A 24,365-nucleotide genomic window follows, 5' to 3' on the forward strand; every position below is an offset into this window, starting at 1 on the left:
ACAGACCGTCTCAGGGGAACTCACATGGAAGACGCTCTCTTCTGCTCTTCAAACTCTCCCTCCATCCCACTATCCATCCCTCCACCTATCTCTGCCCCATCCTTCCCTAAATAAATCACCAAGTGATTTGTGTTTGATCAAAACCATGTAAGCTACCCATTAAATCTCTCCACATAAAATGCAATTGTCATCTAGTACACTACAGTTCAATAAAAAAAACACCAACAGCAATTCAGTTCTATGTGAAAACAGGCTACTGATGCTTGGAAAGAGCCTAGTTATTTTCTCATGTTTTGTCAGTTACTGCTAACCCCAGAATCCAATCATAACCAGAATCCAAGCTCTTTCTACGCTAATAACCTATTAGTACATATTCAGAAATGTTGGGACACAGAAAGGTGACACGCACAATACAAGAAAACATTTAGTGTGTCTAGACTGAGTGTATGTGTGCATAACAATCCTTGATGTCCCGAATGGCAGAGCAGTCTAAGGTACTGCATCTCAATGCCAGAGGCGTCCCTACAGACCCTGGTTCAATCCTGGGTTGTATCACAACCAGCCGTAATCGGGAGTCCCATTGGGCGGTGCACAATTGGCACAGCATCATCCGGGTTAGGGGAGGGTTTGGCAAGAGTGTCATATTATTATTTTACTTTGTTCTTAACCGACTTGCCTAGTTAAATAAAGGTTCAATATAAATAACGTACACCGTTTTTAATACAACTGACCACCATGACATCACCATGTCACTCACCCTACTAGTAACAGTCAACTTGCTGCGAGTAGAGGCCAATTATGAGAGAGTTCTTCTGGGTTCCAAACGTCCCCTTATTGACCTTCAATGGAAGCCTGTAGCAGTGTTAAATATGGGTTGAGGTCAACTCTCTTGCTAAGTATACATTTTTTGGGACGGTATGGCAGTATGAGACAGTTTGTTTCTGAACAAGAAAGGTTCTTTCTTCGTGTTTTATGAGTAGTGCATGACCTTAGGATGGCAACAAATTCATTCTACAGCTGAAGTCAGAAGTTTACATACACTTAGGTTGGAGTCATCAAAACTAGTCTTTCAATCACTCCACAAATGTATTTTTAACCAACTATAGTTTTGGCAAGTCGGTTAGGGCATCAACTTTGCAAATGACAAGTCATTTTCCCAACAATTGTTTAGACAGATTATTTCAATTATAATTCACTGTTTCACAATTCCAGTGAGTCAGAAGTGTACATACACTAAGTTGACTGTGCCTTTAAAACGCTTGGAAAATAACAGAAAATTATGTCATACCTTTAGAAGCTTCTGATAGGCTAATTGACATCATTTGAGTCAATTGGAGGTGTACCTGTGGATGTATGTCAATGCCTACCTTCAAACTCAGTGCCTCTTTGCTTGACATCATGGGAAAATCAAAAGAAATCAGCCAAGACCTCAGAAAAATAATTGTAGATCTCAAGTCTGGTTCATCCTTGGGAGCAATTTCCAAACACCTGAAGGTACCACGTTCACCTGTACAAACAATAGTATGCAAGTATAAACACCATGGGACCATCATACCGCTCAGGAAGGAGACGCGTTTTGTCTCCTAGAGACGAACGTACTTTGGTGAAAAAAGTGCAAATCAATCCCAGAACAGCAGCCAGCAAAGGACCTTGTGAAGATGCTGGGGGAAACAGGTACAAAAGTATCTATATCCACAGTAAAACGAGTCATAAATATCGACATAACCTGAAAGGCCACTCAGAAAGGAAGAAGCCTTAAAAAAGCCAGACTACGGTTTGCAACTGCACATTGGGACAAAGATCAAACTTTTTGGAGTAATGTCCCCTGGTCTGATGAAACGAAAATAGAACTGTTCGGCCATAATGACCATCGTTATGTTTGGTGGGAAAAGGGGGATGCTAGCAAGCCGAAGAACACCATCCCAACCGTGAAGCATGGGGGTGGCAGCACCATTTTGTGGGGGTGCTTTGCTGCAGGAGGGACTGGTGCACTTCACAAAATAGATGGCATCATGAGGAAAGAAAATTATGTGGATATATTGAAGCAACATCTCAAGACATCAGTGAGGAAGTGAAAGCTTGGTCACAAATGGGTCTTCCAAATGGACAATGACCCAAAGCATACTTCCAAATTTGTGGCAAAATGGCTTAAGGACAACAAAGTCAAGGTATTGGCGTGGCCATCACAAAGCCTTGACCTCAATCCTATAAAACATTTGTGGGCAGAACTGAAAAAGTGTGTGCAAGCAAGGAGGCCTACCTGGCCGACAAACTCAGTTACACCAGCTCTGTCAGGAGGAATGGGCCAAAATTCAACCTACGTTTGACCCAAGTTAAACCATTTAAAGGCAATACTACCAAATACTAATTGAGTGTATGTAAACTTCTGACCCACTGGGAACGTGAAAGAAATACAAGCTGAAATAAATCATTCTCTCTACTATTATTATGACATTTCGCATTCTTAAAATAAAGTGATCTTTACTAGGATTAAATGTCAAGAATTGTGAAAAACTGAGTTAAAATGTATTTGGCTAAGGTATTTGTAAACTTCCGACTTAAACTGTAAGTGATTTTAATAGGCTACCTCCATTCCAATGGTTTTATTCTCAAACAAACTAGTATAAAACTAACAGTGAAGTCACAGACAGATAGGGTTACCCTGACACGTCACAGGGGCTAAAGCTGAAGCATCCGTTTAGAACGTTTTCTCATCACCAACTATGGTAGTGAGAGGAAGTCTTGTCACGGGTAGTGGTAGAGGATGGAACTGAGTGAAACTGGGCCGATATTCTGCAAATGTTTTCATCAATGAAACATCTGATCTCAAATGTTTCAGTTACCAAAGCTACAATAATCTGTCACGATTATAGTGCACTACATTTTGAAGACTTGACGCTTTGCCAAAGTTTTACATTTGTTTTGTTGTTTAGCAGGACTGCAAGGTCGAATTGAGATTGTGCACACTTAAGGAGGCATTCCCTAACGGAAATATGCAAATCCATACTACAATGCGCCAATAGGATCTTGCTAGCTCATGCTTGGTTTTGCCCACCTCCTTGCTTGTTCTGACCATAATGCTTCATTTTCACCCACTGTAAACGATCTTGGGTTAGTTATAAATATCTTTGGTGAAGTAGTCCAAATCGTAGAAGTTATACTCTTTTTAAACACTGTATAAAAATACCTTAGACAGTACTGTAAAAATCCATACCGGTATGTGGATCCATACCATCATTCACAATATATTACCCAGCCCTGATCCTACAGCAAAACCTGCTTCAGACCAAACTGGCAGTTCATTCATTGACAGACAACCTAAAACAGAGCTGCCTACGATAGCACTGACCCAGATAAAACAGGAAGAAAACCTACAGCTAACCTGAGTCATACTTGCAGTCAGACTGGCATTCAAGCAAGATTAGATCAGGATGTTCATTGACAACCTAAACATATAGGCTTAGCTGACAACATACTCTTGTAAGGTCCTATGCAGAGTTGTGAGAGAACTGGCCCATTTCAAACTGCAGGAAACCTGCGTCAGATTAGCAGTTCAATCTAATTGACAGACCATCCATGCATGCAACAGCCAATACTTTGCAGCGGTACCGCAAAACTCTAGGGGGTCCTACAGGTGCAGTGTATCTTTTCTGGAGGAATTGTAACTATTTTAGGGATTTAAAAAAAAGGTAGAGATGGGTTACAGGTAAACCATCACAACATACTCTAGTCCAGGACTTACCTTGCAAAACCTTTCCACCTCGCAGCCATTGAGGTCCTCATAGAGTGAGTGATGCCTCTTGCCCAGCAATGCTGTGGGTGTCACAGTGGCACGGTCTAGATTTGCCTCGTCCATTAAGTCACCATTGGTAGAAGTAGTATACTGCTGCTCCTCTGTCGTAGTATCCCTCTCCCTGTTCTGCTGTCCTGGGGCCTCAGCCTCTCCACGACTTCTCCTTTCCATGTCTGTATCCACTGCAGATGCAGGCTGCTCCGGTTCAGGTTCCGGTGGCTGCTCAGTCCTGGTGCACAGGTCATACATCACTCTCTACTGTCACAAGCAGGCAGCGGCAGTGCATTGGCAGCAGAAATCAATAGGCCCAACAGGGGGGGGCAAGGGCGACACAATCTTGTCATTCACTGCTGGGGGGGATCATGGATTAGCCGCTACCAAGGATAATCAGGTTTTTTACCCTGACACCCTCCTGTCCCCTTCTTTCTCTTCCTCGATCTTCAGTAAGTTAATAAAAGGGGTGGGGTGGGTGTAGTAACTTGGTCTGAGGTGAGTTTAAGTGTCCGACACCGACACGATAAGATCAGTAAGCTCAGTGATGTAATTACCAGGCTCATCAGTAACAGAACACAGCCACCTCATAAGTTTGTTAATGTAGCTTCACGGTGACAGAAATAGCACTAAGTGGTAGGCTTCCTCGTTGTGTTCCTTTTATCAAATATTCCATACAACATATCCAAGAGAAAACCAGCTCAAGACAAAAATCCAGAGAGCTGCTCCTTTAAAATTTGAACTTTTAGGGGGGGCTGGAAAAATGCCCTCAAATGACGTCTCTCACAAAAAAAACAGTCTTCAAATACTGCAGGATATTGTGTATTCACGACAAACACTTCTTACGTCCATGCACAGACACCAAACAATGAAGCATTTGCAGTAGAAATTATGCAATGATCACGCATGTACTTCCCCGTGATCCTATTTGATTAGAATAGTGAAGCGTGCAGATTGATTCCGGGTCCTACTTGCTAGGTTGACTGAGGGAGGCTGCCTCCCCACTCCTCCTTACTCCACAGAGGGATGGATCGGTCATTGTTGCTCTTCCACAAATGGGAACAGGAAAGGAAAGCCTAGTAATTAGCAGTACGTACGTCGCTTAGAAGATGAGCTTGACTCTGGCTCTCTGTGACGACAACACAGAAGAATTACTGCTGGTATAGTGTGTATGAAGGCAAACAAGATCAAGTGAAAATGACTGGTTTAACTAACAGGTCCAACCTCCTCTCCAGTCCTCGCTCTCCTGCTCTGCTGGCTGAGATGCAAGTGGTCTCCAGCTGTGCCGGTCTCCTTGTTGACGCTGCTGCTAAAAACAACGAGGCTCAATGAACTGTCTAATTCCCGTTTCCCATTTAACAACATTAAGGTGAAGGAAGATGATGACCAAATGAAGGGGAAAAACAAACTGTGACTGTGTGCGTTTGTGTTCAGGAGGAGGGGGTGGGAAGAAAGGGATTCTATCCTCCTATCACATCAAGACAGCCTCTGGGAGGGGGCCAATCACAACTGCAGCTCGAGTTGGTTTCCACGGAGATGACGCTGGAATGATGTTGCTTGCCTATTGATTGTCGAAGAGGAGGCACACACACTGCTACACAGGAAGGCTGGCTGAAGGCAGAGCGATGGCATACTGTGCACACACACAAATACCAACATACACACAGCGTCACCGTCACACTCAGGTGTCTTGCGACAATATGATCCTGCAGCTCAGCTGGCTGAGATTCATACCTATCGAAGCTGAGAGTCAGACCATTCAGCTACTCTACTAATTGCTTCTCAATCGTGCAAACAGAGGGAGAGAGAGAGTACTCCCAGGGAGATGAACACAAACCTAGGCAGACTCATAGCCAAGCATGAACTAACCATAAAGCATGAACTAACCATAACCATACAGTCAATAGTCCAGACAAATTGGGGTGAGCTGCTGAAGCGAAAACCCTGTCCTGGTTTATAGCAGGCAGCAACCTGCTGACTGACTTATGTACTATAGTTGTAACGAGACAAAGGGGAGAGTTGTAAATGCTGCAGTGGCCATCCAATGAATATGAATCTCATTCCATGATGAGGAAATGACTCCTTCCAGATTGGGATTTCTAACTGAATGATGGTGAAGCAATATCAGGTCTTTCACCACATTGAGTTACACACTCTCCCATCCCAAGCAACTCAAACAAGGAGACGTGACCACAGAACAAATCACCCCATTAAGGATTGATTCCACTGGTTTACACAGCATGCCATAGGGTTGGCACGTTTAGAGTGCACGTAAAGAGATTATCTACCAATAACATCTCCAAATATGTCAACAACAAAAAACATTGGAATAGTGGTGTAGCCAACCAGCTTATAAACATAACATTGCTGTAGCCTCGTACAAAGTAGTTTTGAATTTAGGGTGCAATATTTGTCTTGTTTTTTAATTTAGCTTATTAGTAAGTCAATAATGTATTAGCTAATTGCTGCTTAATTCGACCCTCTCCTGGATATCTACACTTTATTTTGAGGCAAGGCTGGGCATATATTCCAGCCACAGGAATTAGAATCTCCCTTAAAATAAGAGCCTTCCTTCCAAAGTGACTGATCATGTATTCTGGTCTGTGCTATAATAACAGAAGCTATAAAAGGGGAAATTCAGCACTGTAATAGATAGTGTATGCATCACTTTTAGCTGCTCTTGCTAGCTGGATCAGACAGATTGGAGCTTGGCTGGCTGGAGAATCTATGCATTTAGAGGTGTAGTAATAATACACAGCAGCATGGGTTTGCACGTGTATCTCTCCACTATTAGGGAGGGTGAGTAAGCGCGTCATCCCATTAAAGCTGATCTATTTATGGGCACCTGACAGAGTAATCAAAATGAAAATGGCAACCTGTCGACCTGTCTGAAGCCAAGTTTAAGACTCCGGTCACTATTTCAATTAAACAGAATGCTTTATCACTCCTTCCACAGATCCTCACACCATGCTCCACCAACCCTGGTAGCCTAAATCCCTCAGGAGGATAAGAGGTGTGTCATGCAGACAAGGATTTCTCTGCTTCATTCTGTACATCCTGGTCATGACCATTGCAGGGCCTGAGGCACATTGCCAGGAGGAATGATTGAAATTATTTAGCAAACAACAAATACTGTAGGAGACATGTTTATTGCATGTCATAACTAATCGCCTCTCCAAGAAAATGGAAAGTGAATTCCTTGGCCTATAGCACCTAAAGGGAGAGCAAGAGAGCATCCCTCTCCAGACAAAGACAGAGCAGATGCACCCTTTCCTTCTCACTGCATTTCACCCCATTTTCTCATCAGTTAAAACTTTAATTACACGGCCCTGGAGTGAGCGTGACCTTGGCAATGAATTGAACCAACCCTGACATGCTCTCCTCTCATACAGCCCCAATCTCCCACCCGCTCTGCGTCAGACCTCTTTCAATCTTTAATTGAAACCCGACTGGGGGCGGGGAGCACTGATAGGAAAACAACAGCCAGAGAAAAAGAGCAAACGTGCAAGACAACTGGGAAAATCATTTTGATTTCAATCCGTTTTTGACAGCGCCCCTTTTGATTTTAACGAAACCTTCCATACATATTTGCCCATTGTAGAAGTGCTCAGAAAGTGACTTTTTGGACCCAAATTCCAAAACATTCAAGAGATAAACGTTCTCAAATTTTACCCCTTTTGCATATCCCACCCTTCCATGAGACATCTAAAAGTGCATTTCGAAAGTATTCATTCCCCTAGACTTTTCCCACATTTTGTTACGTTACAGCCTTATTCTAAAATGGATTAAATCGTTTTTTCCCCTCTAATCAATCTACACACAATACCCCATAATGACAAAGCACATTTCCATAAGTATCCAGAACCTTTACTCAGTACAGCCTTGGTCTTCTTGGGTATGATGCTACAAGCTTGGCACACCTGTATTTGGGGAGTTTTTCCCCATTATTTTCTCAAGCTCTATCAGGTTGGATGTGGATCGTCGCTGAAGAGGTCTGGCTAGGCCACTCAAGGACATTCAGAGAGTTGTCCCGAAGCCACTCCTGCATTGTCTTGGCTGTGTGCTTATTTTTTATGTTGGAAGGTGAACCTTCACCCCAGTCGGAGGTCCTGAGTGCTTTGGAGCAGGTTTTCATCAAGGATCTCTCTGTACTTTGCTCTGTTAAATATTTCCCTCAATCCTGACTAGTCCCCTATTCACTGCCTCTGAAAAACATCCCCACAGCATCATGCTGCCAACACGCTTCACTGTAGGGATGGTGCCAGGTTTCCTCCAGGCGAGTACAATCTTGGTTTCATCAGACCAGAGAATCTTGTTCCTCATGGTCAGAGTGCTTTAGGTGCCTTTTGGCAAACTTCAAGTGGGCTGTCAAGTGCCTTTTACTGAGGAGTGACATCCATCTGGCCACTCTACTATAATAGCCTGATTGGTGGAAGGTTCTCCCATCTCCACAGAGGAACTCCATTTTCACTGGTAGTTGTCATATCGATCCCGATATCCGGATTGCAGCCATTACAAGTTATCAGAAGCCTCCTCCCTAAGTTTGTTTTATTCACTGCTTTAGCACACTCCGCCAACCCTGATGTCGTAGCCATGTCTGAAGCATGGCTTAGGAAGGGCACCAAAGATTCTGAAATTTGCATCCCCAACCACAACATTTCCCGACAAAATAGAACTACCAAAGGGGGCGGAGTTGCAAGCTACTGCAGAGATAGTCTGCAGAGTTTTGTTAGACTATCCAAGTCTGGGCCCAAACAATTCAAGCTTCTACTTTTAAAAATCAAACCTTTCCAGAAATAAGTCTCTCACCGTTGCCACTTGTTATAGACCCCACATCAAGCCCTAGCTGTGCCCTGGACACCATATGTGAATTGATTGCCCCGAACTCTTCAGAGTTCGTACTGTTAGGTGACCTAAACTGGGATATGCTTAACACCCCGGCCATCCTACAATCTAAACTAGATGCCCTCAATCTCACACAAATGATCAAGGAACCTACTAGGTAAAACCCTAAATCTGTAACCATGTGCCATAAATAATCATAACCAACTTGCCCTCTAAAAACACCTCTGCAGTCTTTAACCAAGATCTCAGCGATCACTGCCTCATTGCCTGCGTCCGTAAACCACCCCTCATCACTGTCAAACGCTCCCTTAAACACTTCAGCGAGCAGGCCTTTCTAATCGACCTGGCCCGGGTATCCTGGAAGGATATTGACCTCATCCGGTCAGTAGAGGATGCTCTTTCAAAGTGCTTTCCTCACCATTTTAAATAAGCATGCCCCATTCAGAAAATGTAGAACTAAGAACAGATATAGCACTTGGTTCACAGTACAAAAACATCCTGTGGCGTTCTGCATTAGCATCGAATAGCCCCCGCAATATGCAACTTTTTAGGAAAGTCAGGAACCAATATACAGAGTAACTTAGCTTTCCTAAGGCTAATTTTTTTTCAAACAGAAATTTGCATCCTGTAGCACCAATTCCTAAAAATTTCAGGACACTGTAAAGTCCATGGAGAATAAGAGCACCTCCTCCCAGTTGCCCACTGCATTGAGGCTAGGAAACAGTCACCACCGATAAATCTACGATAATACCAATAAGCATTTTTCTACGGCTGGTCATGCTTTCCACCTGGCTACCCCTACCCCGGCCATCAGCAAAATCTGGATCCCTACAAATCAGCTGGGCTAGAGAATCTGGACCCTATCTTTCCAAAAATGATTCAACGAAATTGTTGCAACCCTTATTACTAGCCTGTTCAACCTCTTTCATATCTCCCGAGATCTCCAAAGATTGGAAAGCTTCCGCGGTCACCCCCCTCTTCGAAAGGGGGAAGACACACTAGACCCAAACTGCTATAGAGCTATAACCATCCTGCCCTGCCTTTCTAAAATCTTTGAAAGCAAAGTTAACAGATTACCGACCATTTCGAATCTCACCGTACCTTCTCCACTATGCAATCTGGTTTCAGATCTGGTAAATGATGCACCTCAGCCACGCTCAAGGTCCTAAACGATAGCATAACCGCCATCGATAAAAGACAGTACTGTGCAGCTGTCTTCATCAACCTGGCTAAGGCTTTCGACTCGGTCAATCACCACATTCTTATTGGAAGACTCAATAACCTTGGTTTCTCAAATGACTGCCTCGCCTGGTTCACCAACTACTTCTCAGATAGAGTTCAGTGTGTCAAATCGGAGGGCTTGTTGTCAGGAACTCTGGCAGTCTATGGGGGTGCCACAGGGTTCAATTCTCAGGCCGACTCTATTCTCTATGCATATACAGAGGGGAGAACATGTACACTACTCAAAAAAATAAAGGGAACACTTAAACACAATGTAACTCCAAGTCAATCACACTTCTGTGAAATCAAACTGTCCACTTAGGAAGCAACACTGATTGACAATACATTTCACATGCTGTTCCACAAATGGAATAGACAACAGGTGGAAATTATAGGCAATTAGCTAGACACCCCCAATAAAGGAGTGGTTCTGCAGGTGGTGACCAGACCACTTCTCAGTTCCTATGCTTCCTGGCTGATGTTTTGGTCACTTTTGAATGCTGGTGGTGCTTTCACTCTAGTGGTAGCATGAGACGGAGTCTACAACCCACACAAGTGGCTCAGGTAGTGCAGCTCATCCAAGATGGCACATCAATGCGAGCTGTGGCAAGAAGGTTTGCTGTGTCTGTCAGCGTAGTGTCCAGAGCATGGAGGCGCTACAAGGAGACAGGCCAGTACATCAGGAGACGTGGAGGAGGCCGTAGGAGGGCAACAACCCAGCAGCAGGACCGCTACCTCCGCCTTTGTGCAAGGAGGAGCACTGCCAGAGCCCTGCAAAATGACCACCAGCAGGCCACAAATGTGAATGAGTCTGCTCAAACGGTCAGAAACAGACTCCATGATGGTGGTATGAGGTCCCGACGTCCACAGGTGGGGGTTGTGCTCACAGCCCAACACCGTGCAGGATGTTTGGCGTTTGCCAGAGAACACCAAGATTGGCAAATTCGCCACTGTCGCCCTGTGCTCTTCACAGATGAAAGCAGGTTCACACTGAGCATTTGACAGACGTGACAGTCTGGAGACGCAGTGGAGAACGTTCTCCTGCCAGCAACATCCTCCAGCATGACCGGTTTGGCGGTGGGTCAGTCATGGTGTGGGGTGGCATTTCTTTGGGGGGCCGCACAGCCTTCCATGTGCTCGCCTGCAAAAATCGGCAGTGTTTCCTACTTACAAAGCATGTAGAGGTCTGTAATTGTTATCATAGGTACACTTCAACTGTGAGAGACGGAATCTAAAACAAAAATCCAGAAAAATCACATTGTATAATTTAAGTAATTAATTAAATAGGCGAAATAAAATATAAACAAAAGTTGAGTATCTGGAGCATCAGAATGTGTGGGTTCGATTACAGGCTCAAAATGGCCTGAAATAAAGTACTTTCTTCTGAAACTCAGTCTATTCTTGTTCTGAGAAATGAAGGCTATTCCATGCGAGAAATTGCCAAGAAACTGAAGATCTTGTACAATGCTGTGTACTACTCCCATTCACAGAAAAGCGCGAACTGGCTCTAACCAGAATAGAAAGAGTGGGAGGCCCCGGTGCACAACTGAGCAAGAGGACAAGTACAGTAGAGCGTCTAGTTTGAGAAACAGACGTCTCACAAGTCCTCAACTGGCAGCTTCATTAAATAGTACCCACAAAACACCAGTCTCAACGTCAACAGTGAAGAGGCGACTCTGGGATGCTGGCCTTTTAGGCAGAGTTCCTCTGTCCAATGTCTGTTATTTAGCCCATCTTAATCTTTTATTGGCCAGTCTGAGATGTGGCTTTTCTTTGCATCTGCCTAGATGGCCAGCATCCCGGAGTCGCCTCTTCACCTTGAGTTGATCAGGTTGTCGATTGTGGCCTGGGGAATGCTATCCCATCCTTCAATGGCTGTGTGAAGTTACTGGATATGGATAGGAACTGGAACACGCCGTACATGGTGATCCAGAGCATCCCAAACATGCTCAATGGGTGACATGTCTGGTGAGCATGCAAGCTATGGAACTGGGACATTTTAAGCTTCCAGGAACTGTACACAGATCCTTGTCACATGGGGCTGTGCATTATCATGCTGAAACATGTGATGGCGTCAGATGAATGGCACGACAATGGGCTTCAGGATCTTGTCATGGTATCTCTGTGCATTCAAATTGCAATCGATATGCAATTGTGTGCGTTGTCCGTAGCTTATGACTGCCCGTACCATCAGCAACCTGCTCGCTCCCCACACAACGCCATACACGCTGTCTGCCATCTATCTGGCACAGTTGAAATGGGGATTAATCCGTGAAGAGCACACTTCTCCAGCGTGCCAGTAGCCATCAAAGGTGAGCATTTGCCCACTGAAGTCGGTTACAACGGTTTCTGACAATTTGTGCAGAAATTCTTTGGTTATGCACACCCACAGTTTCTCCAGCTGTCCGGGTGGCTGGTCTCAGACGGTAGAGAAATGAACATTCAATTATATGGCAACAGCTCTGGTGGACATTGTCAATTAAACATTCCCTCAAAACTTGAGACATCTGTGGCATTGCGTTGTGTGATAAAACAGCACATTTTAGAGTGGCCTTTTATTGTCCCCAGCACAAGGTGTAATGATGCTGTTTAATCAGCTTTTTGATATGCGATATCTGTCAGGTGGATGGATTATAATGGCGAAGGAGAAATGCTTACCAACAGGGAAGTAAATAAATATGTGCAACATTGAGAAATAAGCTTTTTGTGCATATAGAACATTTCAGGGATCTTATTTCAGCTCATGAAACCAATACTATACATGTTGAGTTTATATTTTTGTTCATTGTACAGTACCAGTCAACAGTTTGGACACACCTCGGAGTGTGGTGTCAGGAAAATAACCTCACACTCAACGTCAACAAAACTAAGGAGATGATTGTGGACTTCAGGAAACAGCAGAGGGAACACCCCCCTATCCACATCGATGGAACAGTAGTGGAGAGGGTAGCTAGTTTTAAGTTCCTCGGCATACACATCACAGACAAACTGAATTGGTCCACTCACACTGACAGCGTCGTGAAGAAGGCGCAGCAGCGCCTATTCAACCTCAGGAGGCTGAAGAAATTCGGCTTGTCACCAAAAGCACTCACAAACTTCTACAGATGCACAATCGAGAGCATCCTGGCGGGCTGTATCACCGCCTGGTACGGCAACTGCTCCGCCCTCAACCGTAAGGCTCTCCAGAGGGTAGTGAGGACTGCACAACGCATCACCGGGGCAAACTACCTGCCCTCCAGGACACCTACACCACCCGTTGTTACAGGAAGGCCATAAAGATCATCAAGGACATCAACCACCCGAACCACTGCCTGTTCACCCCGCTATCATCCAGAAGGCGAGGTCAGTACAGGTGCATCAAAGCTGGGACCGAGAGACTGAAAAACAGCTTCTATCTCAAGGCCATCAGACTGTTAAACAGCCACCACTAACATTGAGTGGCTGCTGCCAACACACTGTCATTGACACTGACCCAACTCCAGCCATTTTAATAATGGGAATTGATGGGAAATTATGTAAATATATCACTAGCCACTTTAAACAATGCTACCTTATATAATGTTACTTACCCTACATTATTCATCTCATATGCATATGTATATACTGTACTCTACATCATCGACTGCATCCTTATGTAACATATGTATCACTAGCCACTTTAACTATGCCACTTTGTTTACACACTCATCTCATATGTATATACTGTACTCGATACCATCTACTGTATGCTGCTCTGTACCATCACTCATTCATATATCCTTATGTACATGTTCCTTATCCCCTTACACTGTGTATAAGACAGTAGTTTTGGAATTGTTAGTTAGATTACTTGTTGGTTATCACTGCATTGTCGGAACTAGAAGCACAAGCATTTCGCTACACTCGCATTTAACATCTGCTAACCATGTGTATGTGACAAATAAAATTTGATTTGATTTGATTTGACCTACTAATTCAAGGGTTTTTCTTTATTTTTACTAAGGGTTTTTCTTTATTTTTACTAAATTGTAGAATAATAGTGAAGTAGCCACCCTTTGCCTTGACAGCTTTGCACAATATTGGCACTCTCAACCAGCTTCATGAGGTAGTAATTTTGAATGCATTTCAATTAAGAGGTGTGCCTTGTTCAAAGTTACTTTATGGAATTTCTTTCCCTCTTAATATGTTTGATCCAATCAGTTGTGTTGTGACAAGGTAGGGGTGGTATACAGAACATGGTCTTTTACCAAATATTATGGCAAGAACAGCTCAAATAAGCAAAGAGAAATTACAGTCTATCATTACTTTAAGGCATAAAGGTCGGTCAATAAGGCACATTTGAAGCTTCTTGATGAAACTGGCTCTAATGAGGAGCACCACAGGAAAGAAAGATCCAGAGTTACCTCTGCTGCAGAGGATAAATTCATTAGAGTTACCAGCCTCAGAAATTAAGACACATCTCAACATGAACTGTTCAGAGGAGACTGCGTGAAATCAGGCCTTCATGGTCGAATTGCTGCAAAGAAACCACTACTAAAGGACACCAATTAGAATAAGATACTTCCTTGGGCCAAGAAACATGCGCAATAGACATTGGAACGGTGTAAATCAGTCCTTTGGTCTGATGAGTCCAAATTTGAGATTTTGGGTTCTAACCACTGTGTCTTTGTAAGATGCAGAGTAGGTGAACGGATAATCTCTGCATGTGTGGTTCCCACCATGAAGCATGGAGGAGCAGGTGTGATGTAGGAAAACCAGCCAACAAGTGCTCAGCATATGTGGGAACTCCTTCAAGTCCGTTGAGAAAGCATTCCAGGTTAAACTGGTTGAGAGTGCCAAGAGTGTGCAAAGCTGTCAAGGAAAAGGGTGGCTACTTTGAAGAGTCTAAAATATATTTTGATTTGTTTAACACTTTTGGTTACTACATGATTCCATGTGTAATTTCAGAGTTGACATCTTCACTATTATTCTACAATGTAGAAAAGTCATAAGTAAATGTGTCCAATCTTTTGACTTAGTTATGGTGTATAGGGAGGATGAAATTTTTGCAAATGTATTAAAAATAAAAACAAGAAATACCTTATTTACATAAATATTCAGAACCTTTGCTATGTCACTCAAAATTGAGCTCAAGTGCATCCCATTTCCATTGAACATCCTTGAGATGTTTCTACAACTTGATTGGAGTCCACCTGTGGTAAATTAAATTGATTGGACATGATTTGGAAAGGCACACACCTGTCTATATAAGGTCCCACAGTTGACAGTGCATGTCGGAGCAAAAACCAAGCCATGAGGTTGGTCCCCAAGAACACAGTGGACTCCATCATTCTTAAATGGAAGAAGTTTGGAACCACCAAGACTCTTCCTAGAGCTAGCCGCCTAGCCAAACTGAGCAATCGAGGGAAAAGGGCCTTGGTCAGGGAGGTGACCAAGAACCCGATGGTCACTGACAGAGCTCCAGAGTTCCTCTGTGGAGATGGGAGAATTTTCCAGAAGGACAACCATCTCTGCAGCACTCCACCAATCAGGCCTTTATGATAGTGGCCAGATGGAAGCCACTCCTCAGTAAAAGGCACATGACAGCCCGCTTGGACTCAGAACATGAGAAACTGGTCTGGTCTCTGGTCTGATGAAACCTAAATTAAACTATTTGGCCTGAATGCCAAGCATCACGACTGGATGGAAACCTGGCACCATCCCTATGGTTTTATTGATTTATTTCACCTTTATTTAACCAGGTAGGCAAGTTGAGAACAAGTTCTCATTTACAATTGCGACCTGGCCAAGATAAAGCAAAGCAGTTCGACACATACAATGACACAGAGTGACACATGGAGTAAAACAAACAGTCAATAATACAGTATAAACAAGTCTATATACGATGTGAGCAAATGAGGTGAGATAAGGGAGGTAAAGGCAAAAAAAGGTAATGGTGGCAAAGTAAATACAATATAGCAAGTAAAACACTGGAATGGTAGATTTGCAGTGGAAGAATGTGCAAAGTAGAAATAAAAATAATGGGGTGCAGTAGGGAAAGAGGTAATTGTTTGGGCTAAATTATAGGTGGGCTATGTACAGGTGCAGTAATGTGAGCTGCTCTGACAGTTGGTGCTTAAAGCTAGTGAGGGAGATAAGGGTTCCCAGTTTCAGAGATTTTTTAGTTCGTTCCAGTCATTGGCAGCAGAGAACTGGAAAGAAGCGGCCAAAGAAAGAATTGGTTTTGGGGGTGACCAGAGAGATATACCTGCTGGAGAGCGTGCTACAGGTGGGTGATGCTATGGTGACCAGCGAGCTGAGATAAGGGGGGACTTTACCTAGCAGGGTCTTGTAGATGACATGGAGCCAGTGGGTTTGGCGACGAGTATGAACAGAGGTCCAGCCAACGAGAGCGTACAGGTCGCAATGGGTGGGTAGTATATGGGGCTTTGGTGACAAAACGGATTGCACTGTGATAGACTGCATCCAATTTGTTGAGTAGGGTATTGGAGGCTATTTTGTAAATGACATCGCCGAAGTCGAGGATTGGTAGGATGGTCAGTTTAAGGGTATGTTTGGCAGCATGAGTGAAGGATGCTTTGTTGCGAAATAGGAAGACAATTCTAGATTTAACTTTGGATTGGAGATGTTTGATGTGGGTCTGGAAGGAGAGTTTACAGTCTAACCAGACACCTAAGTATTTGTAGTTGTCCACGTATTCTAAGTCAGAGCCGTCCAGAGTAGTGATGTTGGACAGGCGGGCAGGTGCAGGCAGCGATCGGTTGAAGAGCATGCATTTAGTTTTACTTGTATTTAAGAGCATTTGGAGGCCACGGAAGGAGAGTTGTATGGCATTGAAGCTTGCCTGGAGGGTTGTTAACACAGTGTCCAAAGAAGGGCCAGAAGTATACATGGTGAAGTATGGTGGTGGCAGTATCATGCTGTGGGGATGTTTTTCACCAGCAGGGACAGAGAGTAGTCAGGATCAACAGAAAGATGAACGGAGCAAAGTACAGAGCGATCCTTGATGAAAACCTGCTCCGGAGCGCTCAGGGTCTCACACTGGGGCAAAGGTTCACCTTCCAACCAATCATGCCAAAAATCTACACTTATTACCTAAATGATCATGTAAGGTCTTAGCAGTAAAGTATTCTGTTCAGTCAGGCGTTACATTTATTTACAAGACAACAAACAAACCCCATAACTTTGAAGTGGGCCATTCCACTTAAAAAGCACAAGAAAGAGGATTGGTACATACCATCTCAGATTGTGCTGAAATCGTGTCTGTAGTTAAACAGATAGTCTTATCATTCCTGAAACATTAGTTTGATCTAAGAAATTAAGCCAATTGATTGCACCCTAATTGGCCATTTTAAATTTAAGGGATTCATATAATATTCAATATAGTACTGAACATCAGATTTTGACCATTCTTCCTAGCAATGAGTAAAACATGAGGAACTATTGAAATTATCAAAAGCCACCCACGGACACCCCACACACCCACCCCAACAGCCAGTACACAGTATCAGTTCTTGGTCTGACAAGTAGTATGGAGCTGCGGCTTGGAGTATTGCTTCTTCATCCTTTGTAATGTATTCACTGTGAAACTGTTTTTAGCTTTTGAAGTTGCTTGCATTATTTACCATAAGAGTAGTAAAGTACCGTAATTTTCAGACTATAAGCCGCTAATTTTTTCCCCACGCTTTGAACCTCGCATACAATGACGCAGCTAATTTATGGATTTTTCCCGCTTTCACAAGATTCATGCCGCCAAAAAACTGAGCACCGTCACATAATGTGACGTAAATAGAGCGCGCTCAAACTTCCCATCATTCTGATTACGGTAGTCATTTTGTGACCCTCATCATGACAAAGACATGGAGAAATGCATATGATGCAGCTTTCAAGTTGAAGGCGATCGATCTGGCTGTTGGAAAAGGAAATAGAGCTGCTGACAGCGAGGAGCATTGTCAAAAAATCCACTATCATCAACGGGTTTTGAAAGGCTGGACTGCTGCGTGTTGAAGAGGGCAGCGATCCAACATCGGATGAAGAAATTCTGAGGCTATTCAACTCCGACACCGAAGGAGATGACTTCAGTGGTTTCAGTGCACAGGAGGAGGAAGATAGTGACCAATGACTTCCTTGGTAGGCTGCTGTTTACTGCTATTTTTAAAAATGTTGTTACAAGCCGTGTTTCGTTTAAAAGCCTATTATTTTTTTTTTTTTTACAAGCCGTGTTTCGTTTAAAGGCTGTGTAAAGTTCATTTGTTTTAATGTACCGGTAGGCACCTGCGGCTTATAGACATGTGCTTATTTATGTACAAAATACTTATTTTATTTTTTTATTCAGTGGGTGCGGTTTATATTCAGGTGCACTTAATAGTCCAGAAATTACGGTAACATGTTTTTCCCCACTAGATACCGTTCCTGCGACTGCCACAACCTTTTATACATTTTGCTGCTCGTGTTTATTAAATGGATCATAACATTGGTTTTCTACCCAAAGTTGCAAAGACTATAGCTTTTGCTCATGATAAAATACAATTGTGTGGTCATCCTCACAATTCATGCCAGTCCTCCATGAAAGCAATTCAGTTTGTCCTTCTCTTAGGCTTAATCTCTGTCCAGGAAATGTCCCCTTTGTGAGTATCTTATTCCCTTCAAAACAGTTCTGGATTAGTTAGACCATTCCTGGTAAACAAGCAAACCATTAGGCTACAGCAGTTCTAATGGTCTTCAATGGTAAAAGTCCCAAACACACACAATGTACAGTGTTTTGTAATGTTGTTGGGTTTAATGGTAAATGTCACTAATCACACTACATAGATGTTTTCAAATGTTATGACTGCAAAGGTTTATAATTGTATTATATTGGAGTTGTCACAACATTTTAGTCACTAGCCCATTACATCAAAGTTTTAGGCTTGTAGGAAAAGTATTCATATGAAAATTGCACCATAGGGACAGCTCTGAGGGTTGAAGCATTAGGTTGCTAAGAGAAGGACACCATTAACTGCATTCGCAGTGGACTGGCTTGACCACACAATTTATTTTCCTCTTGAGCCAAAGCTATTGGTTTTCTACCCAAAGTTGCTTAGGAAGTTGTGTGATCCATTTAATAAATGGAAGAAAAAAAGTGTGACAGTAACAGGAACATCTAGTGGGAAAAACCTAGTCCTTTCACACTAACCTATAGTAAATAATGCAAGTGACTAATTTCTCTGAATGGGAGAAAAAACCTCAACCAATGTTTCCCCTAAAAAAAATGTTTTGGCAGCGGTGGCAAATTTAGCAGGTGGAAGACAAAATGACAGAAACAAAATGTAGCTTTAAAAAAAAGTTAATTTCCTGCAATTCTAAAAATGGTATCATGGGGCTAAGAGAACAATTGCAGTTTCAAAGCTAATTTCCTGCAATTATAAAAATGTTCCACTGCTAAATGCATATAGGGGAAACGTATTCCCTGTGTATCTGCATCACAAGTTACACATGGAATACATTAGATAGGATGAAGAAGCAATACTCCAAACTGCAGCTCCATACTACTTGTCAAACATGGTCAACTCATACTGTATACCTCTTGTTGGGGTAGGATTGGCGTGGGGTGTGGGGTCCGTGGGTGGCTTTTGACAACTTTAATTGGATTCCTTTACACAATGGAAAGAATAAATTTGGCCTAACATTGGATGTTGGGTACTATATTGAATCTTATAAATCAAAGAAAGGGCCAATTTGGGCACAATCAATTAATTTAATTTTATCTAAGAAATTAAAGCTAACAAAATAATGCTGCAGGAATGCTAATCTTATCTGTTTCTAACTACACAAATTGTTCTGGAATAGTATGTGATGGTGGGTGTCATGGATTGCTGAAATGACATGGAACAACTCAGGTGTTTATGACCAGCAGACCTAATCCAATTTCCTTGAGCTTTTATCTGATCTCCTTCCAAGACGATGACTATAAGGATTGCTTTTGCTTTATACTGCATATCTTACACGCTCATTGAGCAAAATAAAAACATGCAAGGTTGCATTTTTAAAGCCTGTGCTGGCATTATTAAAGCATATGCCCACATTACTTGAATAACAAATCAGAAACACATTACATAATCAAAATCAATGCATGTGCACATTAGAAAGTTTGAAGCCATGGCATTTGCTATAATGAGACCAGAAAGGTGACCTCAAATCACCTCATCAACCTATAGTCAAAGGGAAGAGGGGTGAGAAAATGCAAATATGAAGCAGCTTACCTCCATGTGGTCCTCCATGTTATCTTTGTCAGAGTATTTGGAGGGCGAGGACTTGTCTGACCCAGGCGACTTAGACTGGAGGTCCCAGCCTGCATGGGGTGAGGATGTGGTCTGAGGGGAGCTGGTGCTTCGACAGGTGTCCCCAGCCAGGGGAGAGGAGCAGCGGGCAGCTGCACTGAGGTTCCTTCCTGAAGCCACGTTCATATGCTCTCTCCTGGTTCTCTTCTTGGGTGGAGGGGATGAGGGACTCTTGGAGCTCTGGGAAAGGGACCTGGAGCGGGCCAGTGGTGGAGGCCCACTGCGATGGGAGTGGTCTTCCTGGTCCTGGGTGGTGCTGCTGCTGAGGAGATGGACACAGCTCTTAGACCTGTGCCTGGTTTTGAGAGCCCTGGAGGAGCTCTGGTTCCTCTTCTTCACCTCCCTGGTCCCTAGTCGTCGTCCATGTCCGTCAACTTCAAGCAGGTGGCAGAGGTCTTTCTCCAGTTCCAGCTCCTGTCTGAGACGCTGGAGGAACTCAGCCTGCTCTCCATCTCTATCTGTAACCTGCAGCCTCACCAGCAGCTGCTCCAGCTTACGGCAGCTGGCACCGCTGCAAACACAACCAGGCTCTCTGTCTACGTTCTCCCCCCTGCTCTTCCACCCAGACTTAGTGATGGTTGTGTTGGCCTCCTCAGCCAGCCGGCGCTGCAGTTCCCTGGCCTGCCTGGTGGCAGCTTCCCTCTCCAGCCCAGTGCCTACCACCTTTAACTCCTGTCCTTTGTATCTCAGCAGGTGTCTCACCTCAGCAGCCTTCTCCCTCCTCAGCACCTCCTGTAGCCGCTGGAGTTCCAGGGCCTTCTGTCGCTCGTGCCTGGCCGTCAGCTCCCCCAGGGCCCGCTGCTGCTCCCTCTCAGCCTCCTCGCGGAGACGACGCAGCTCCAGAGAGAACCTCTGGTGAGCCTGATGGTTACGGCACTTCTCTACCTCCAGGGTCGAACGCAGCTTTTCCAGGTCGCGACCGTGGTCCCCCCACCCGTGGCACGGCCTCTTCGACGACAGAACCATAGCATTAACCCCCCTGTCCTTCCCCATGGTCAGTGAAGCACTCACAGAAAAGTAGGCGCGCCGAGGGGAGACCCACTCAGTTCAGTTCAAGGGAGAGCGCATGCAGTTTAGTGGAGGCCCTCTCAGTTCAGGAAAGGGGAGGACACATGCAGTTGGACTGAGGGCCAGATGATTATGGGGGGGAGGAGTCATGCAGGAGGTTGAGATGTAATGGGGTGATACTTATCAAACAAGCAGCATGAAGTTAACACAGCAGATCACTGTAAAGAAGTTGATGGGGGGGATGGATGGCAGGGAATCAGATGGCAGGATCCAAATCAGTGTTTGATGGATGTCAAAGCACTGTGATTGCATGATTTATTTATCTTTCATGCGAATTGGTTGGTAGTTGATGTAGTGAGACTAGGGAACTCTTTGCTTGCATGTCCACAAAAGATGAGAAAACAGTCATCAAAAGTTAAATTCCATACACATGCATGACAAATGACTGGTAATTGATCCTACAAACTAGTTTGGAATGTGTCACTCAATTTGTGCAACCATCTTCCTACCTTGCTACCTGCCCACGTGCAGCAGACGTCATTCAAATCCACACACACAGTGAAGGATGACATGTTAGCAAATGCATGCTAGCTAAGCTAGTTGATTATGCACACTAAAGCAAGAAAATGTCGGGGATGCAACAAGTGGCATCAAACAATGCAACTTGAGAAAAGTTGATGCCGTATAGCTCGGCAAGGATAACATGTTTGTTTTTAGCCTAATAAAATGTTCATTAGGTAGCTAGCTCATTGACGTTACATGGACAGTTCTCTGGCCATGTTTGGAATTGACGTCATCGTGCCCCAAAACTAGAATTGGCATTGCCTCGGCTCCAGGAGCTGTGTGTACAGGTATCCTGGAGCAGAGGCTAGAATTGACAACAAACATGCGAAGAGTGAGATAACGTCTCGCTTGCATCCGCTACTGTACTAGTTTAGCCACTATCGGCTGCCTAGGCTAATCTGCCACTAGCTAGCTAGTTAATCAGCTGACTGCTAGTTAGCCCGGGAGCTAATTAAAAACCAGTAGCCACACGTGGATGACAGTCAAGGTACGAGACATAACACACAGCATTACAAACTCACCTCTCACCAGTTAGCTAATGGTAGCTACAGCAACACACAAAGTTAGATAGCTAACGTTATAACCCAGTCGGTTGCTACTAAAATAACTAGCCATTCCTTATACAATTTAAAGTTAGAACAAGCCCTCAACCGGTGCCCACGTAAGACAACAGTTCTTGATTTACTCGAACTACCGTAGTGGCCTCGGTCGAAACCCGCATCTCAATGGAGGACCAGTTGCTTCAGGAGAGGATCCTACTCCTTTCTAAGTGTCTCTGGAAGAGCACTTAAGCTTGCCCCGTCATCAAGTTGACAGTAAGTCGACCGACCACTAGTGGCTTGCACATGCAAGTGCATATGGCCCGTTATTTATAAGGCTGATAAAAATTACAAATAAACTATTTCACATGTTGAAATGTGAGGAAGGGAGGCTGCGAGTTTTTAGCAGAGTCGTATTTGAAATTACAAATAACTGTTATCTATTATTAGATGCTAAATATAATTGGTTCAACACAGGCACCTCACCATTGTAACTATGGTCTATGACACACACAGAACTAACATTATTAACAAATAATAGTAACTTTATTTAACTAGGCAAGTCAGTTAATAAGAACAAATTCTTATTTTACAATGACAGCCTGCCCCGGGCAGAGATGACTGTGTGCTGTGCCCTGTAACTGTCCCTCCTCTGTGTCTCTTGTCTGTTGTGACAAAGAAACGTTTGTGTCCTATTTGTCTCTGCACATTCCTCTCACACTCAACCTTCAGCTACTATCTGCTGTTTTATTCCTTGCTGCCATCACAGGGATATGAATTCACTCAATCAGTAGTGTCAGGTGTCTCTACAGGTTGAGACATTGGGGAAAAGAGATCATTGTGAACTTCCCTTTCTTTCACTCTTTTCCCTCTGGTTCTCTCTTCTAAATGTTTTCTCATGCTGGCCTGATGCCCTGATTTCCAAACTCTGAGAGGAGGAAGCTGTCCCTGCCCTCCAGCTCCACACCCGACCAAATCTCGGAAAGGGAGAAAAATAGTTTTGTGAAGCATTACATTGTTTTGTTGATCTATGTTGTTTTTTGCCTTGTTTTCTTTGTGACAACTGCACCCTTGAGATTTGATTTCTACCTTAAACGTCACTGAGAGGAACATGAGAAGGGTTGCGTTTCACATTTTAGGGGCAGGTCTCTAAGGTATAAGTACACCACAGTGAAAAAGACCTGGTGACCTCAACTAGCTACATGTTTAGGGGCATGTCTATAGTAGCTTTGTTAAACCAGATTGAACACTGTTTTTTAACCAGATTATATCAATAGTACAGTACCCCAGATGAAAGTGAAGAGGACCCTGGTGACCTCAGCTCCCTAATCACAATCTGACATGACCCCCTCTCATCATTAAAGAAGACAACTGTACCTGTCATAAATAGGTCTTTGTGCATGCTTTGAGTTATGGGAATAGAATAACACAGGTTTTGCACTATTACATTTTTCACATGAGAATATGTCCAGACCAGCAGGAACATATAACATGATACCTGGGATTGCATAAATATGTGGAAAAAATACTTCCTGTGATATTGAATGGATTAAATCCCCTGAGGTATGCTACATATCTTTTCAATTCCATTGTGCCACGTCCACCAGGGGAGAATGTACTGTATCTTGTTTAGCCACTGGAGGGAGTTTGAGCTAACAAGGACCTGATGTGGAGAATGACTGTCTGTTATCTAGGCTACTCTGGTAATTACGCCAACAAACTCCATTAGCCTGGTGAAATTAACTCCAAGCCTTGCACACAAAATTTGATGATGAAAAAACATAAAATACAGAGTGAATATGATTGTGTGCACTTGTGATTCAGTACAATTTTATGTTTGAGGAAAGAGAGAGAAAAAGAGAGAAAGTGTGTGGTTTTGCACACTCCTCTTTGTTATCAGGGTGTCCTTGGGCTGCTCCCTCTCTCATTCCCATCTCTCCCTGTTCACGTGTGGCAGACAGCTGGCACCAAAGAGAGAATCGGAGAGAGAGAAAGAGAGACAGACAGAGAGAGGGTGAGAGACAGACAGAACGATAGAGAGACACACACACATACAAAAAGACAGAGGCCTGTGTACTGTATGTTACCGCATCCTGTTCATTGAGT

General features: G+C 43.7%; 1 protein-coding gene across 8 annotated transcripts in view; it reads right to left on the reverse strand.

The window, feature by feature from the left end:
* Positions 1-22,534, reverse strand: part of LOC118391007 (peripheral-type benzodiazepine receptor-associated protein 1-like) — a 172,902-nt gene extending 150,368 nt beyond the window's left edge. For 6 of the 8 annotated variants that reach the window (XM_035781907.2, XM_035781905.2, XM_035781902.2 and 3 more), the window contains exons 1-2: positions 22,242-22,534; positions 20,071-21,531 (exon numbers count right to left, since the gene is read on the reverse strand). In XM_035781907.2, coding sequence (XP_035637800.1) covers positions 20,071-21,141 — 1,071 coding nt within the window. In that variant the 5' untranslated portion in view covers positions 21,142-21,531; positions 22,242-22,534. Of the gene's footprint in view, positions 1-3,742; positions 4,084-20,070; positions 21,532-22,241 lie in introns of those variants that run through there. The other 2 variants (XM_035781909.2, XM_035781908.2) reach the window with 2 other exon arrangements.
* Between the last annotated feature and the right edge of the window lie 1,831 nt (positions 22,535-24,365).

This window comes from Oncorhynchus keta, chromosome 12 (assembly GCF_023373465.1).
Source record: "Oncorhynchus keta strain PuntledgeMale-10-30-2019 chromosome 12, Oket_V2, whole genome shotgun sequence".
Taxonomy (NCBI): Eukaryota; Metazoa; Chordata; class Actinopteri; order Salmoniformes; family Salmonidae; genus Oncorhynchus; species Oncorhynchus keta.